At 47.9% G+C, this 17,067-nt stretch overlaps 1 protein-coding gene and 1 non-coding gene across 14 annotated transcripts in view; one reads left to right on the top strand and one right to left on the bottom strand.

The window, feature by feature from the left end:
* CCDC57 (coiled-coil domain containing 57) overlaps positions 1 to 17,067 on the top strand; it is a 110,655-nt gene that overhangs the window by 70,681 nt on the left and 22,907 nt on the right. For all 13 annotated transcript variants that reach the window (XM_037993422.2, XM_037993419.2, XM_037993418.2 and 10 more), the window contains 2 exons: positions 12,210 to 12,331; positions 16,426 to 16,530. In XM_037993422.2, coding sequence (XP_037849350.2) covers positions 12,210 to 12,331; positions 16,426 to 16,530 — 227 coding nt within the window. The remainder of the gene's footprint in view (positions 1 to 12,209; positions 12,332 to 16,425; positions 16,531 to 17,067) is intronic.
* LOC119622236 (small nucleolar RNA U13) lies at positions 5,938 to 6,041 on the bottom strand. Its single transcript, XR_005238906.1, has one exon. It is a non-coding gene; the product is annotated as a small nucleolar RNA U13 (small nucleolar RNA).

The following is a 17,067-nucleotide window of genomic DNA, read 5'->3' as shown; positions in this document are numbered from 1 at the left end:
ATCCATCCATCCATCTATCCATCCATCCATCCATCCATCCACCTACCCACACACTCACCTATCCATCCATCCGTCCATCCATCCATCCATCCATCCATCTATCCATCCATCCATCCATCCGTCCATCCATCCATCCATCCACCTACCCACACACTCACCTATCCATCCATCCATCCATCCATCCATCCATCCATCCATCTATCCATCCATCTATCCATCCATCCATCCATCCGTCCATGCATCCATCCATCCATCCATCCGTGCATGCATCCATCCATCCATCTATCCATCCAACCACTTATCCCACTTATCTATCCATCCATTCACCCACCCATCCACCTATCCATCTATTCTCTCCACCCATGCATCCAATTATCCACTCACTCATCCACCAACCCACCCATCCATCTATCCATCCACCCATCCACCCACCCACCCATTCATCCATCCATTCATCTATCCATGCATCCACCCATCCATTCATCCATCTATCCATTCATCCATCCATACATCCATCTACTCATTCTCCCACATATCCATCCATTTATCCAACCACTTATCCCACCCACCTATCCATCCTTTCACTCACCCATCCACCCAATCATCCAGTCATTCATCCACCTACCTACCCATTCATAAATCCATCCACCCATCCAGTAGAGGAGCCCCTGCTGAGTGCCAGACACTTTCTGCCTTCTTCAGTTCCTGTGTCTCCAGGCCCAAATCTGGCTAAAGAGATGTCTCCTCGTTTGGGTGTGGTGGCTCACGCCTGTAATCCCAGCACTCCCTGCGGCAAGACTGTGTGTGTGTGTGCACATGCATTTGTATGTAAGACTGTGTGTGTGCACACGCGTTTGTGTGCGAGACTGTGCATGTGCATTTGTATGTGTGTGTGCACATGCGTTTGTATGTGAGACTGTGTGCACGCATTTGTGAGACTGCACACACGCATTTGTGAGACTGTGTACACATGTGTTTGTATGTGAGACTATGCGCACATGCGTTTGTATGAGAGACCGTGTGCACACACACATTTGTATGTTAGACCGTGTGTGCATGCACGCACATATCCACGGAGAGGACTCAGTAGAAGTTTGTCAATTTCTTGGCAATTTAGAGAAGAAAGTAGAGTGAGAAGAGAAGAATGGGGACTTTTGGTTTGGCTTTGATTATACCTAACATACTCCATTTGTTTCTTTTTGGGAAGACCGTCCTTCCCACCTAAACACTGAGTTATTAGCTGGGCATGGTGTCGTGCACCTGAAGTTCCAGCTACTTGGGAGACTGAGGTGGGAGGATTACTTGAGCACAGAAGGTCGGGGCTGCAGTGGGTATGATCCTGCCTGTGAAGAATCGCTGCACTCCAGCCTGGGCAACACAGGAGATCCAGTCTCTAAAAACATTTTAAAAGATTAAAAAGATCAGTCCTGATTGCAAAGGTTTAGGCAAGACTGGTCTATCTGCATTTTTTCCCTAAGATCACTAATCTGGTTCACAATGATGTGGCTGCAGTCGTTAAGTAGTACAGAATGGTCAGCTGTGACAAACATATCATCATTACTCAACATGTGACAGCTGCCCAGCCAGGGGGCTTAGCAGGACCTGCTCTGCCTGCGGCTGTTTCTAGATGCTTCTCTAGTCCACTTCACAACAGTTACTCTGCCCCAGCACCGGTGGCCCAGGGGTCACCTGCAGCTGCCTCAGTGCATGTCCTCACCTGTCCACCTCTGGGAAGGGGCCTCATCCTGCAGGGAGCAAGCTGACAGTCACTTCACTGGCTCTCAGCTGCTTTCAGGCATAGAGCCTGTCTCACACTGCCGGTGCCCATATACATGGCTGTGGGGGGAGGTGCCGGGGCGTCCCCTGTGCTCTGGTGACACTGGTTCCTGCCAATACCCATTCAGACTGTGGAGCCAACTCCAGCAGGTGACGTGGTGGGGCCCCTCCGAGACAAGGAGCTTCACCTGCCTGCTGCAGGGTTCAGGCCAAGACCAGGACGGGGAGTGAGAACAGCCCCACTCAGGAGCCTGCAGGGGGAAGCAGGAGGCAGGTGCTGTGGGACTCTGAGCTCACCCGCCCTCTGCGCCTTCCAGAAATCAGCCGCACATGGCATTTCCTTGATCCTGTCGAAAGCTGGGATTCCTTAAAATGTTGTTTCTAGCAAACTTCTTCATGATACCTAACTTTTTTTTTGAGACAGAGTCTTGCTCTGTTGCCCAGGCTGGAGTACAGTGGTGTGATCTCGGCTCACTGCAACCTCCACCTGCCGGGTTCCAGCGATTCTGTTGCCTCAGCCTCCCGAGTAGCTGGGACTACAGGCGCCCGCCACCTCGCCCGGCTAGTTTTTTGTATTTTTTAGTAGAGACGGGGTTTCACCACATTAGCCAGGATGGTCTCGATCTCCTGACCTCGGCATCCCAAAGTGCTGGGATTACAGGCTTGAGCCACCGCGCCCGGCTCTTTTTTTTTTTTTTTTTTTTTGAGACAGAGTCTTGCTCTGTTGCCCAGGCTGGAGTGCAGTGGCTTGATCTTGGCTCATGGCAACCTCTACCTTCCAGGTTCAAGAGATTCTCCTGCCTCAGCCAGTCAAGTAGCTGGGATTATAGGCGCGTGCCTCCACACTTGGTTAATTTTTTTTTTTTTTTTTTTGTATTTTTAGGAGGCTGAGGCAGGAGAATGGCATAAACCCGGGAGGCGGAGCTTGCAGTGAGCTGAGATCTGGCCACTGCACTCCAGCCTGGGCGACAAAGTGAGACTCCGTCTCAAAAAAAAAAAAAAAAAAAGAAAAAGAAAAAGAAAATTTATTTGGAGGGCCAATCTAAATAGGTAAAAGGATTTCCTGTTTTCAATTTGTACTTTAATTTTGTGTGTATGTAGGGGGCTTACTGTGGGGCCGCTTGTATCATATCGTCATGTCACTTTCCTGCTGAGTCTTTGATGCATCTGGAAATGATCTAGTGAAAAAGAACAAATTAGGGATCTCGCTTTGTTGTTTCCCAATAGTTGGCAGCTGACTCAATACTATTTATTAGGCATATGTGCATAAATAGTAAAGTATCTATTTTCATTTAATTTATTAAATGACATATACGTATTTAAAATCTTATAACAATAAATTAATTTGGAAGTAATAACTTTTGCTGACATTTTGTGAAATAGTTGGTTGAAGCTCTTCCCAGGTCTGCTCCTTGACCTCAGTTCCCTGTTACCGCAATGGGGTCTTCCAGGAGCCTGGGGAGCAATTGATCAGACACAAGGCTTTCTACTCAGACTCAGATACAAGGCAGCCCCATCTTTTCTAGGAAAGAGAAAAGGGAAATGGACTTTTATTCAGGGATCTCTGCCCTTTGCTTTGTCAGTTCCTCCAGCAAGAGTCTGTGGGGAGTACACGCTATGTATCTGCAGATGACTTTCTAGGATGATGCTTTAGCCGGAAATAGAATTTTCTGTATGTTGACATTTTTCTACAACTTTTTTTTTGTTTTTGAAGGGATGGGGTCTCACTCTGACACCCAGGCTAGCATGGTGGTGCCATCGTAGCTCACCATAGTGCCTTAGCCTCCCAAGTAGCTGGGACTACAGATGCATGCCACCATGCCCGGCTCAACTTCTTTTGAAGATAATATTCTTATGTCTTCAGAGAGGTCAGCCTTCAGTCTGATCTCAGTTCCTTTGGGGAAGCGGGTTTTTTTTTTTTTGAGACGGAGTCTTGCTGTCTGTTGCCTAGGCTGGAGTGTAGTGACATGATCATGGCTCAATGCAACCTCCGCCTCCTGGGTTCAGCCTAGCTAATTTTTTTTTTGTATTTTTGGTACAGACAGGGTTTTGCCATGTTGGCCAGGCTGGTTTCGAACTCCTGAGCTCAAGCGATCCACCCATGTTGGCCTCCCGAAGTGCTGGGATTACGGGAGTGGGCCACTGCCCCTGGCCTGGGGAAGCTGTTTTTAGACTTTTCTCCCAATCTGCTAAGTGCTCCTGTTTTACCATTGTTGTGTCTAAGTGTGGATTTGTTTCCCTGAATCCTGCTCAGGAATCAGTATGTTTTTTAAATTTTAGGACCAAATTTTAGGTTGGTTACCTGGTTGTTTTTCTGTTCTTTAGAATTCTCAGCCATTGTTTTTCAAACACTGCTTTCTTCCATTTCTGTCTGATCTCTTCTGGAGAGCTTATGGGGCATGTCAGACATGCTCCCTGACACGTGTGTGTGTGGTGTGTGTGGAAGAGCACCCTCTCCCCTTTCCAGGGGTTTCCACACTCTGGAACCACTGGATGACTCCAGTATCTTGAACAGAAGTAATTCCCATTTTATCTCTTTTCATTCCTGTTTTTGAGTTTATTTTATTGTTCTTTTCCTAATTTCTTAGATCGAATGTTTCACATTTATTTTTATTCTTTCTTGCTTAGTAATTGCATTTCTTAAGGTGAGAATTTTCATGAGTATCACTTTGGCCAAGCCCCAGAGATTTTGAGGGATATTATTATCAGTGTAATTATTGTCTAGATAGCCTGCCATTGCGGGTGTTTTGTTTGTTTGTTTGTTTTGTTTTGTTTTTAGATGGAGTTTCACTCTTGTTGCCCAGGCTGGAGTGCAATGGTGCAATCTCGGCTCACTACAACCTCCGCCTCCTGGGTTTAAGCGATTCTCCTGCCTTAGGCTTGAGTAGCTGGAATTACAGGCATGTGCCACCACGCCCGGCTAATTTTGTATTTTTAGTAGAGATGGGGTTTCTCCATGTTGGTCAGGCTAGTCTCAAACTCCCAACCTCAGGTGATCCGCCCACCTTGGCCTCCCAAAGTGTTGGAATTACAGGCGTGAGCCACTGCACCTGGCCAGTGTGGGCTGTTTTTCTATTTCACCAGTGACTTAAGGGGAAGTTTCAGAATTCCTTTGGTTATTTATTAAACCAAATGTGCTGGATACTACTTTTTATTTTATTCTATTTAACAACCATATTAAATATACTTATTAATATTGTTTATAAATTTATTTATGCTCCTCAATTTGAACTGCCAAGAACCACAAAGTGTTAAAAATCCTCCATTGCTCCTGTGTTTTTGTCCATTTCTCCTTCTTCTCACCATCATGTTTTATAAACTTTAGTACTAGGCCGGGCACAGTGGCTCACACCTGTAATCCCAGCACTTTGGGAGGCGGAGGCGGGCGGATCACCTGAGGTCAGGAGTTCGAGACCAACCTGGCCAACACAGTGAAACCCTGTCTCTACTAAAAATACAAAAATTAGCCAGGCATGGTGTTGCGCGCCTGTAGTCCCAGCTACTTGGGAGGCTGAGGCAGAAGAATCACTTGATCCTGCGAGGCAGAGGTTGCAGTGAGCTGAGATTGTGCCACTGCACTCAGCCTGGGTGACAGCAAGACTCCGTCTCAAAAAAAAAAAAAACAAAAACATCACTTCAGTGCTGTGTTACTTAGAGCAGAAACATTCAGGACAGCTGTAGCTCATCCCAGTTCATAATGCAGTGTCCTTTCTGATGTTTAACTGTGTCCAGTAATATTTATTTAACTATGTATTAAAAGATAATTTTCAGAAAGAAGTAAAATGTGGCTCCCAAATATGAAAAATGAGCATTGTTTAGGATTGATTCTATTCATTAAACAATGAGGAAACCGGACAGATGCTTTAACCAGTTCCAAGGAAAGGTCAAACAGGCCCAATTGTATATGGAGTAAAGGAATCGAGTTTCAGATGGAGGCAGAACTGGTTCTTGTAGAGGGAGAGGCGGGTAGGGTAGAATCCTCATGCCTATCAGCGGTAGAATCGCAAAGCAGCTCCGAGACAATGAGGGGCTGGAGCCGATAACCCGGGGGAAGTGCAGTAGACAAGGCAGTCTCTACGGAAGCTGGAAACTCGTTTTTTCCCTACAGTTTCTCCGCTTTTGGTGGAAAGTAATCTCAAAGAAAGGTGTTTTTTTCCTGCACATCAGACTGGTAATGTGCGGATGTTGTGACAAGGCTTGAGGGAGGCATAACTCACACATCTGCATGAAAACCCAATAATCGGGCAGATGAAGCACAGAAGGGTGGGAAAGGTGGCTTCTGATCTCACAAAATGGAGCTGGCTTGTAGATGGCTGGCTGGATGGTTTCCACAGCTGCAGCGAGAGTGCTCATTCACCGCCTCTGCATTCTTAACTTTGCTTTCTTAGGAGTTTCCGTAAAGAATTTCAGATTGGACTTGTAAAAGCCTCTTTAAAAACTAATTTTAGGGCAGGCGCAGTGGCTCATGCCTGTAATCCCAGCACTTTGGGAGGCCGAGGCAGGTGGATCACGAGGTCAGGAGATCGACACCATCCTGGATAACACGGTGAACCCCTGTCTCTACTAAAATTACAAAAAAATTAGCTGGGCTTGGTGGCGGGCGCCTGTAGTCCCAGCTACTCCTCGAGAGGCGGAGGCAGGAGAATGGCGTGAACCCAGGAGGCGGAGCTTGCAGTGAGCCGAGATTGCACCACTGCACTCCAGCCTAGGCGACAGAGCGAGACTCTGTCTCAAAAAAAAGATATCACTTACAAATGTTCTGTTTTGATTCACAAAAGCAGAGACTGCAAAAATTTTATGGACTGTACATAGCTTCAGAGGAAAGAGAAAGAGTTCTTTAGATATCCAGAAAGTAGAACATTAAAAAGACATCAACCATATTCTTAACAAAAGCCATCATCTTCCACCATCAGTTCATCCCCTCTTGTGAGGTCCATTCTTGTTCCACTCCATCTTGGTTCTTGGTCTCAACAATCCATCTGCTTCTCTACTAGAGACTCGGTCCTGGGATGGTCTCAGCGTCATCTAAATGCCGCCATCAGAAGCCTGTGCCCATAATGCCTGTCCAGTCCTTTCCCCAGGCTCTGAGATAGTCCCTGTTGAAGATGAAGCACTCTAAGCTTTCTGGGGAGCATCAGAGTAACACAAAAACCATGGATGGGGCTGGGCGCGGTGGCTCACGCCTGTAATCCCAGCACTTTGGGGCTGAGGCAGGTGGATCACCTGGGGTCAGGAGTTGCTGGTCAACATGGCAAAGCACCGTCTCTACTAAAAATACAGAAATTAGCTGGGCGTGGTGGCGGGCGCCTGTAATCCCAGCTACATGGGAGGCTGAGGCACGAGAATTGCTTGAACCCAGGAGGCGGAGGTTGCAGTGACCTGAGATTGCCCCACTGCACTCCAGCCTGGGTCAGGAGTCATCTTTGGGAGTTCGTCTCAAAAAAAAAAAAATAAATAAACTGTAGATGACAAAAGACTGCACATGGCCATGGTGAATTTACCACTTCCACTTTTCAAAAGTGAAAGGTCCGCTCATAGCAAGAATAATGCAACTGAGAAGTAACATTTGATTGTCCTGTAGACATCTGGAAACAGAGTCCAAAAAAGAGTTCTAGACAAAGTTAATCCAAGACATTGACGCTGCTTTCAAAGATGCCCGAAACAGAACATCTGATCTCTAAAAAATGGATGAGCAAGATGTTTACAGAGGAAATTATTTACAGATAATTGTGAAGCTGACTATTCCATGACTCTAGCAAGAATATCCAGTGGAGGGGCAAAAAGTGTGGGGCAGGCGGTGGCCGTCTGCCTGGTAACACAGCCCCAGAGTGAGTGACGGTCGCCCTGCTGCAAACTACTGGCATTGGAGACGCACAGCTCACGTTCAAGTGAGGTGACTCCCCAGTTAATGTAACAACAGTGACGGGGCTTATGCCCAGTTGCTCCGGACTGCTGCCGGCTGACAGCATCAGGCAAATGGCCTCGGGACTCTGATGAAGAGAAGCACCGTGGGCAGCCGGGACGTCTCCGTGCAGCACCGTGCACAATTCTCAGTGCTTTAGACCAACGAGTTACCTGACACACACAGCCCAGGGCGGGCCACACATTTCTCCCGACTCAGCAGTTCTTCCCCTGGTACTTATCAATCCTAACACATCAAAGAAACTAATCATTTCCTTAACATCTTTTTTCTTTTTACTTTTTTCTTCTTTTTTTTTTTTTTTTTTTTTTTTTTTGATAGAGACCTCTGTCATGCAGGCTGGAGGGCAGTGGTGTGATCACAGCTCACTGCAACCTCTACCTCCTGGGCTCACGAGATCCTCCTGCCTCAGGCTCCTGAGTAGCTGGGACCCACAGGCGCGTGCCACCACACCCCACCTTGTACCTAATTATTTCAAATACCTCTCTTTTTATAAGAAAAAAATTTTGTGATTTTCCGGGGAACTTCTGGGACATCACATAGATCATTTTAAATATAAAGGTTCTCCTGGGGCCGGGCGTGGTGGCTCACGCCTGTAATCCCAGCACTTTGGGAGGCCGAGGCAGGTGGATGTGGATCACGAGGTCAAGAGATGAAGACCATCCTGGCCAACATGGTGAAACCCCCCTCTCTACTAAAAATACAAAAATCAGCCAGGCGTGGTGGCGGGTGCCTGTAATCCCAGCTATCTGGGAGGCTGAGGCAGGAGAATCAATTGAACCAGGGAAGTTGCAGTGAGCCGAGATTGCGCCACTGCACTCCAGCCTGGCGACAGAGTGAGACTCCATCTCAAAAAAAAAAAAGTTTCCTAAAAGTTTTATTTTATTTGACATTTAGAATTCAATTTTGAGAAGAAAAAAAAATAAAAAGATGTCAGGAGATTTGAACATTAAGAATCATGGGTACCTGAGAAATAATATTTAGCTACCCACGTGAAAGTGACAAAATGCTTAAACATAGGAGAGAACAGTTATAGAGAAACTTAGCTCTTTCCTAAGCGTGGGAAGCTTTGTTTTCTTAAACCATCAAGACATAGTAAGTCAACGAAAAGTATGGAAAATTACCCTGGTAAGACAGCATCTTTGCTGTCTGAACAGATTATAACCCTTTATATTTTAGGGGAAGTCAATAAATAGTAAATGAAGGAAGGCCAGATATGGTGACTCACGCTGGTAATCCCAGCACTTCAGGAGGCTGAGGCGGGCGGATCATTTGACGCCTACAGGAGTTCAAGACCAGCCTGACCAGCATGGTGAAACCCCTTGTCTACTAAAAATACAAAAATTAGCCGGGCATGGTGGCAGGTGTTTGTAATCCTGAAGAGGCTGAGGCAGGAGAATTGCTTGAACCTGGGAAGCAGAGGTTGCAGCAAGCTAAGATCACACCACTGCACTCCAGCCTGGATGACAGAGCCAGACCCTGTCTCAAAATCACAAACTAGCTTTATTTTTTTATTTTATTATTTTACTTTATTTTATTTATTTTTTTGAGACGGAGTATCGCTCTGTCGCCTGGGCTGGAGTGCAGTGGCACGATCTCAGCTCACTGCAAGCTCCGCTTCCCGGGTTCACGCCATTCTCCTGCCTCAGCCTCCCGAGTAGCTGGGACTACAGGCGCCCACCACCACGTCCGACTAATTTTTTGTATTTTTTAGTAGAGACGGGGTTTCACCGAGTTAGCCAGGGTGGTCTCGATCTCCTGACCTCATGATCCGCCCGCCTTGGCCTCCCAAAGTGCTGGGATTACAGGTGTGAGCCGCCGCGCCCAGCCCTCTTTTTATTTTTTTAAACTTTGGTAATATACACATAAAATGTAGGGTTGAAAGCTTATAAAGTATACAAAGTATACAGTTCAGTGCATTAGGCACATTAAGAATGTTGTGCGAGCATCATCATTTGTTCCAGAATGCCTTCGTCACCTCAGAGGAAACCCCACACCCATTCGCAGTCACTTCCTGTCCCCGGCCCAGCACCCACTTTCTGCCTCCATGCCTTTGCCTGTTCTGGACGTTTCACTTCAGCGGGATCCTACAGGATGTGTCCTTTCGTGCCTGGTTTCTTTCCCTCTGTGTCATGTTTCAGAGTCCCTTGTGCTGGGGCATCCACACTTCATTCCTTTCCGTGGGAAAAGCTCCTTGGTGGGGGACAGGCCGCTGTAGGCATTGGTCAGTTCCATGGACATTTGGATGGTTTCCGCCTTTGGGCTGTTGAGAATAATGCTGCTGTGAACATTCAGTTCTCTTGGGTGCCTCCCTAGAGGTGGCCTTGCTGAGTCGTGTGGTCATTCTGTGTCTAACCTGGTAAGGAGCCACCAAACTGCCTCCCATGCCCACCAGCTGTGCTTTCTGAGAAATCAGAAAGGTTCTGATTTCTCCACATCCGCACCAGCACTTGCTATTTTCTGTCTGGTTTTTTATTAAGAATACTTTTATTGCATATTTTTTAAAACTTCATTTTTTTATTTAAAAAAATTTTATTTTGGCTGGGCACGGTGGCTCATGCCTGTAATTCAAGCACTTTAGGAGGCTGAGGCGGGCGGATCACAAGGTCAGGAGATCGAAACCATCCTGGCTAACACGGTGAAACCCCGTCTCTACTAAAAAAATACAAAAAGTTAGCCAGGTGTGGTGGCGGGTGCCTGTAGTCCCAGCTACTCGGGAGGCTGAGGCAGGAGAATAGCGTGAACCCAGGGGACAGAGCTTGCAGTGAGCCGAGATCACGCCACTGCACTCCAGCCTGGGCGACAGAGCCAGACTCTGTCTCAAAAAAAAAAAAAAAAAATTATTTTAAAAATAGAGGTGGGATCTCATTGTGTTGCCCAGGCCAGTACCAGCGCCTGCACCTGGGCTCCCCAATGTGCTGGGGTTGCGGGTGAGCCACCGCTCCCGGCTGTTTTCTATCCTGTGGATCCTAGCCATCCTAGTGGATGTGGGGCAGGATCCCACAGTGGGTTTGATTTACATTCTCCTGGTGACCGATGGTGTTGAGTGTCTTCAGGAGCTTTTTGCCCACAGGTGCATCTTCTGACTTCATGGCTTTTAAATTCAGATGTTTATAAACCAAGGGAAACATGTTCATTTCCAAGTGTTATCTTCTCTGGGTTCTTTTATTGTCTAGAAGAAACTGATGCTTTACTTTAGGGCCCATCTCGGGATGTCCACAGGGCAGAGCTAATCCTGCGATGCTCCTCAGATGTTGATCATAAGCAATATGTTCATCATGGCCAACTTCAAGTAAATTGATTAAAAAGCTTTAAAAATTTTCTGTTTTGGCCAGGCACATGGCTCACGCCTGTAATCCCAGCACTTTGGGAGGCCAAGGCAGGCAGATCACCTGAGGTCAGGAATTCGAGACCAGCCTGACCAACATGGAAAAACCCCATCTCTACTAAAAATACAAAATTAGCCAGGCATGGTGGCGCATGCCTGTAATCCCGCCTACTCGGGAGGCCAAGACAGGAGAATCACTTGAACCCCAGAGGCAGAGGTTGTGGGGGCGTTGAGATCGTGCTACTGCACTCCAACCTGGGGAACAAGAGCAAAACTCCGTCTCAAAAAAAAAAAAAAAAAGTCTGTTTCAATTTCCAATATGTGAAATGTCAACAGTTACAAACACCCTCCAAAAACCTTGTTGGAATCCTCAGTGCGTTTAACGAAATTGATTTGTTATTCTGGGAAATGTTATTTTAGTAATTATGTCTTCTGATGTGTCTGCTGAGAGAAGGAGCAGATCTTTACGTAACAGGAATGGAATTGATGAAAGGATCTCGTTTGATGTGGGGTCATTTCTAGCATGCCGAAGCTTTGAGTAGAACCATCATTTTTAAGTTGTTATAAGCTTTTACTTCTTTTTGTTTGTTTGTTTGCTTTTTGAGATGGAGTCACCCAGGCTGGAGTGCAATGGTGCAATCTTGGCTCACTGCAACCTCTGCCTCCCGGGTTCAAGTGATTCTCCTGCTTCAGCCTCCTGAGTAGCTGGGATTACAGGTGCCCACCACCACGCCCAGCTAATTTTTGTATTTTTAGTAGAGACAGGGTTACACCATGTTGGCCAGGCTGATCTCAAACTCCTGGCCTCAGGTGATCAACCCATCTCAGCCTCCCAAAATGCTGGGATTACAGACGTGAGCCGCCGCACCTGGCAAGCTTTTGCTTCTTATTTGTGCCTGCCACAGAAAGGCTGTCTCTGCTTCTGTTAGCAAATGTGCTTGCTGCCCCCGCTGTGAGGACAGCAAGGGCTGTGTGTGGCAGGGGCGTGGCATTGTGTGTGCAAGAGCTCTGCCGAAATGCTGTGTGTCACAGTTCACTGTTGTCCGCCCCTCCCTAAGTTCTCTATGAAATGGAAATTACTTTGGTTTCGAAAAGGAACATACTGTTCTTTCTGAGTGCACTCAGCACAAGAGGAATCCAGAAGTGATGTACAGACAACAAACCCTGTCCCCATCCCATTCCCAGGGCGCCCGCTGCACCATGCCCTCCCTCCTGCCCCCGAGGCCCGGAAGCCAGGCGAGGAGCCCAGGAGGCCTTTGGATCGCAGCCCACCTTTGGGACAGGTGCAGCCCCATTTTACAGCTCAGGTAACACCCCTTCATCTAAGACATGCATTTTAAAAAATATTTCCCTAATTGTGTTGTGTTTTCATTACAGAAACTTCAAATTACGATAAACACAATATAAAAGGCCTCCAATTTGCAGCATCCAGACATAGTTACCAGTAACATTTCAGTGTGTTTTCTGCTGGGCTTTGTTTTGGGGGGTTGGTTGGTTGGTTTGTTTTCTGAGTCGGAGTCTTGCTCTGTTGCCCAGGCTGGAGTGCAATGGTGCAATCTTGGCTCACTGTAACCTCCCCATCCCGGGGTCCAGCAATTCTCCTGCCTCAGCCTCCTGAGTAGCTGGGATGCGCCTGGCTAATTTTTGTATTTTTAGTAGAGATGGGGTTTTACCATGTTGGCCAGGCTGGTTTCAAACCCCTGACCTCAGGTGATCTACCTGCCTCTGCCTCCCAAAGTGCTGGGATTACAGGTATGAGGCACCGCACCCAGCCCCCGTTTTTTTAATTTTTTAATTATAAATTGTATCATGTATATGTTTTACTATAACTTTACATATCTGGGTACTATTTTTTAAATCTTTACCCGTATGATAAGTGAAAAAAAAAAACCAAAAACTTCTATCCTTTTTTTTTTTTTTTTGGAAACAGGATGTGGCTCTGTCACCCAGGCTAGAGTGCTGTGGTGCCATCACAGCTCACTGCAGCCTCGACTTCCTAGGCTCAAATGATCCTCCCACCTCAGCCTCCCAAGTAGCTGAGACCACAAGTGTGCGCCACCATCCCTAATGGCTAATTTTTTTTTGTTTTTTGTTTTTTGTAGAAATGGAGTTTTGCCATGTTGCCCAAGCTGGGCTCAAGCAATCTGCCCACCATGGCCTCTCAAAGTACTGGGATTATGGGCATGAGTCAGTGCACCCAGCCACAACTCGTATATTTTAAAAGATAGCAAGATGGCTGGGTGGGGTGGCTCACGCCTATAATCCCAGCACTTTGGGAGGCTGAGGTGGGTGGATCATGAGGTCAAGAGTTTGAGACCAGCCTGACCAACATGGTGAAACCCCGTTTCTACTAAAAATACAAAAATTAGCCGGACGTGGTGGCACACACCTGTAATCCCAGCTACTCAGGAGGCTGAGGCAGGAGAATCACTTGAACCCGGGAGGCAGAGGCTGCAGTGAGCCGAGATCACACCACTGCACTCCAGGCTGGATGACAGGGCAAGACTCCGTCTCAAAAAAAAAAACAAAACAGCAAGACTGTCTCTACAGAAAAATAAAAATAAAAATAAATTACCTATGTGTGGTGGCGCACGCCTCGTAACCCCAGACTCAGAAGGCTGAGGTGAGAGGACTGGTTGAGCCCAGGAGATCAAGACCAGCCGGAGCAACACAGTGAGATGCCGTCTCTACCAAAAAAACAAAGACAGACGTTTCTTTTTTTTTTTTTGAGACGGAGTCTGGCTCTGTCGCCCGGGCTGGAGTGCAGTGGCTGGATCTCAGCTCACTGCAAGCTCTGCCTCCCGCCCGGGTTTACGCCATTCTCCTGCCTCAGCCTCCCGAGTAGCTGGGACTACAGGCGCCCGCCACCTGCCTGGCTAGTTTTTTGTATTTTTTAGTAGAGACGGGGTTTCACTGTGTTAGCCAGGATGGTCTCGATCTCCTGACCTCGTGATCCGCCCGTCTCGGCCTCCCAAAGTGCTGGGATTACAGGCTTGAGCCACCGCGCCCGGCAGAAAGACATTTCTTATATCCTTAGTGGCATTAAATGCTTTTAATCTATTTATTGGCCATTTGTAGTTCTTCTTCTGTGGGTGATTTATGTGTGTTCCTTGCTGATTTTCCGTAACCTCAGAGTCCAGAATTCCTGCTGCATCTGGCTCTTGTGTTTTTATCCTTTAACCCAGAACACTCCCTCCGCCTTTCTGTGTCTTTTTGAAAAATCAATCAGTGTTTTGTAGACTATGGATCTGTCTGATGCTGCAGCCTTGAGAAATTCAGCTTCTCCATTGATTTTGGGGTTTTCTACACAGTTCCAATGAGTTGTCTGTTCCTGAAATGGTACTATACTGCTTTAAATACTGTGGCTTTGTGACATATTTTAATATCTCTTAGAGCAAGCTTGACCTTATTTCTTTCTGTTCCTTTACAAAATTTTCTTGGCTATCCTTTCTTATTCCCTTTTTTTTTTTTTTTTTTTTTGAGACGGAGTCTCGTTCTGTCACCCAACGCTGGAGTGTAGTGGCACAATTTGGGCTTACTGCAACCTCTGCCTCCCAGGTTCAAGCAATTCTCCTGCTTCAGCCTTCCAAGTAGCTGGGATTGCAGGCAGCCGCCACCATGCCTGGCCTTAATTTTTGTATTTTTTATAGAGATAGGTTTTCGCCATGTTGCCTAGGCTGGCCTAGAATTCCTGAACTCAAGTGATTCTCCTGCCTCAGCCTCCCAAAGTGCTGGGATGACAGGCGTAAGAAATAACTCTTAAAACTGAGAAAAGAAAACTCTATGGAGCCAAGACCCCTTTTTGTTTCCTTTTTTATTTCTTTTTAAAATTTATTTATTTATATTTGAGACAGGGTCTTGCTCTGTCACCCAGGCTGGAGTGCAGTGGCACAATCTCGGCTCATTGCAATTTCCATCTCCCAGGCCCAAGTGATCTTTTCCACCTTAGCCTCCCGAGTAGCTGGGACTACAGGCACGCACCACCATGCCTGGCCTTTTTTTTTTTTTTTAATAGAGACAGGGTTTCACTGTGTCACTCAGGCTGGTCTCGAACTCCTGGACTGAAGCAATTTGCCCACCTCTGCCTCCCAAATGCTGGGATTACAGGCATGAGCTACCAGGCCCAGCCTGTATTTATTTTATTTATTTATTCATTATGAGATGGAGTCTCACTCTGTCACCCAGGCTGGAGTGCAATGGCACCATCTCAGCTCACTGCAACCTCTGCCTCCCGGGTTCAAGTGATTCTCCTGCCTCAGCCTTCTGAGCAGCTGGGATTACAGGCACACACCACCACACATAGTTAATTTTTGTATTTTTGTAGAGACGAGGTTTTGCCGTATTGACCAAGCTGGTCTCGAACTCCTGACTTCAAGTAATCCACCTCTCTCACCCTCCCAAAGTGCTGGGATTACAGGTATGAGCTAACACACCCGGCCTAAATTTATTTTTCTTTTTAAAAAATGTGGCCAGTGTTTGGGCCCAGTGGCTCACACCTGTAATGCCAGCACTTTGGGAGGCCGAGACAGGTGGATCACATGAGGTCAGGAGTTCAAGACCAGCCTGGGCAACATGACAAAACCTCATCTCTACCAAAAATACAAAAAATTAGCCAGGCGTGGTTTCAGGTGCCTGTAATCCCAGCTACTCAGGAGGCTGAGCCAGGAGAATCACCTGAACCCGGGAGGCAGAGGTTGCAGTGAGCCGAGATGGTGCCACTGCACTCCAGCCTGGGTGACAGAGTGAGACTCTGTCTCTCCGCTCCCCCTACCCCCATAAAAAAAGTGGTTGGGCATGGTGGCTCACATCAGTGATCCTAGCACTTTGGGAGGCTGAGATGGGCAGATCACCTGAGGTCAGGAGTTCAAGACTAGCCTGACCAACATGGTGAAACCCCATCTTTACTAAAAATACAAAAACTAGCCAAACGTGGTGGCGGGCGCCTGTCATCCCAGCTACTTGGGAGGCTGAGGCAGGAGAATCGCTTGAACCCAGGAGGTGGAGGTTGCAGTGAGCTGAGATCGCGCCACTGCACTCTAGTCTGGGTGACAGAGTGAGACTCCGTCTCAAAACAAAAAGAAGCAGCAGAATCAGCCAGGCGGTATCACTGGGGGCCACTCGTGCCCATCTTGGGCCAGGGGGCTGTCACCCCAGGCAGGCCATGCACAGGCTGCCCTGGCCTTGCAGATGAGGCTCCTGGGAATGAATGATTGGGGAAGCCGCTCCATTCATCCTGTCTGGGAAACAGGTCCCTTCAGTCTGGGCTGTCACCAAATGATGTGAGTCTTTAATACCAGAAATGTGGGGAGGCATTCCTTCCCAATCTTGTGGGAAGACTCACGGACACACACCATCAGTGAATGTGAATACCAGAGTCCTCTCATGTAAATCCCCACGGCAGGACGCCAAGAGTGCCGAGGATGAGTGTCCTTCTGGACCCTTGGGAAAGCACCAGCCCCGCCCAGCACAGGTGGGCAGCAGATTTGATGCCCTGCGAGGCCCGAAGGTGAGAGTGGTGGTGCCTGTGCCGGTGCGGCTGCGTGGGGTGCCAGCAGGGAAGCTGGGGTCTGGGCCCTCTGGGCCTCTCGGCGGGGCCTTCGCTCTGCACCTGCCTTTGTGCCATCACCAGGGGCTGCTGGCAATGGCAGGGTGAGCTGCAGAGCATTTGCTGGGTGGTCCCACAAGGGCGGTTAGGGTGTTGGGAGGGCCCCAGGACCCCTAAGGCACATGGGGCCCACGGTGTCCCTTCGTTGCTGTGCCCCTCAGGGTATCTGCCCTGCATTCAGCTCATTCCCCATCGAAACGGGACAGCCTCTGCCCTAGACGTGGTTTGTCGTTTGTTGAGATGAGCACTGAGATTCAGGCCCTGCTCACACTCGGCATTCCCAGCGCTGAGACTCACTCCCCAGATGCACCCCTGTCTGCAGCTGCCTCTCCTAGGTGGTCCTGGGAGCATCTGCCTGGGCCTTTGAGCCAGGCCCACTGTCTCCTTACTGCTCCCAGGGGAGTGGCTGGGGGAGTCCTGTGGCTTCCTCTGGGTTGG

Source organism: Chlorocebus sabaeus, chromosome 16, assembly GCF_047675955.1.
Source record: "Chlorocebus sabaeus isolate Y175 chromosome 16, mChlSab1.0.hap1, whole genome shotgun sequence".
Taxonomy (NCBI): Eukaryota; Metazoa; Chordata; class Mammalia; order Primates; family Cercopithecidae; genus Chlorocebus; species Chlorocebus sabaeus.
This window is presented reverse-complemented; position numbering and strand designations above follow the sequence as displayed.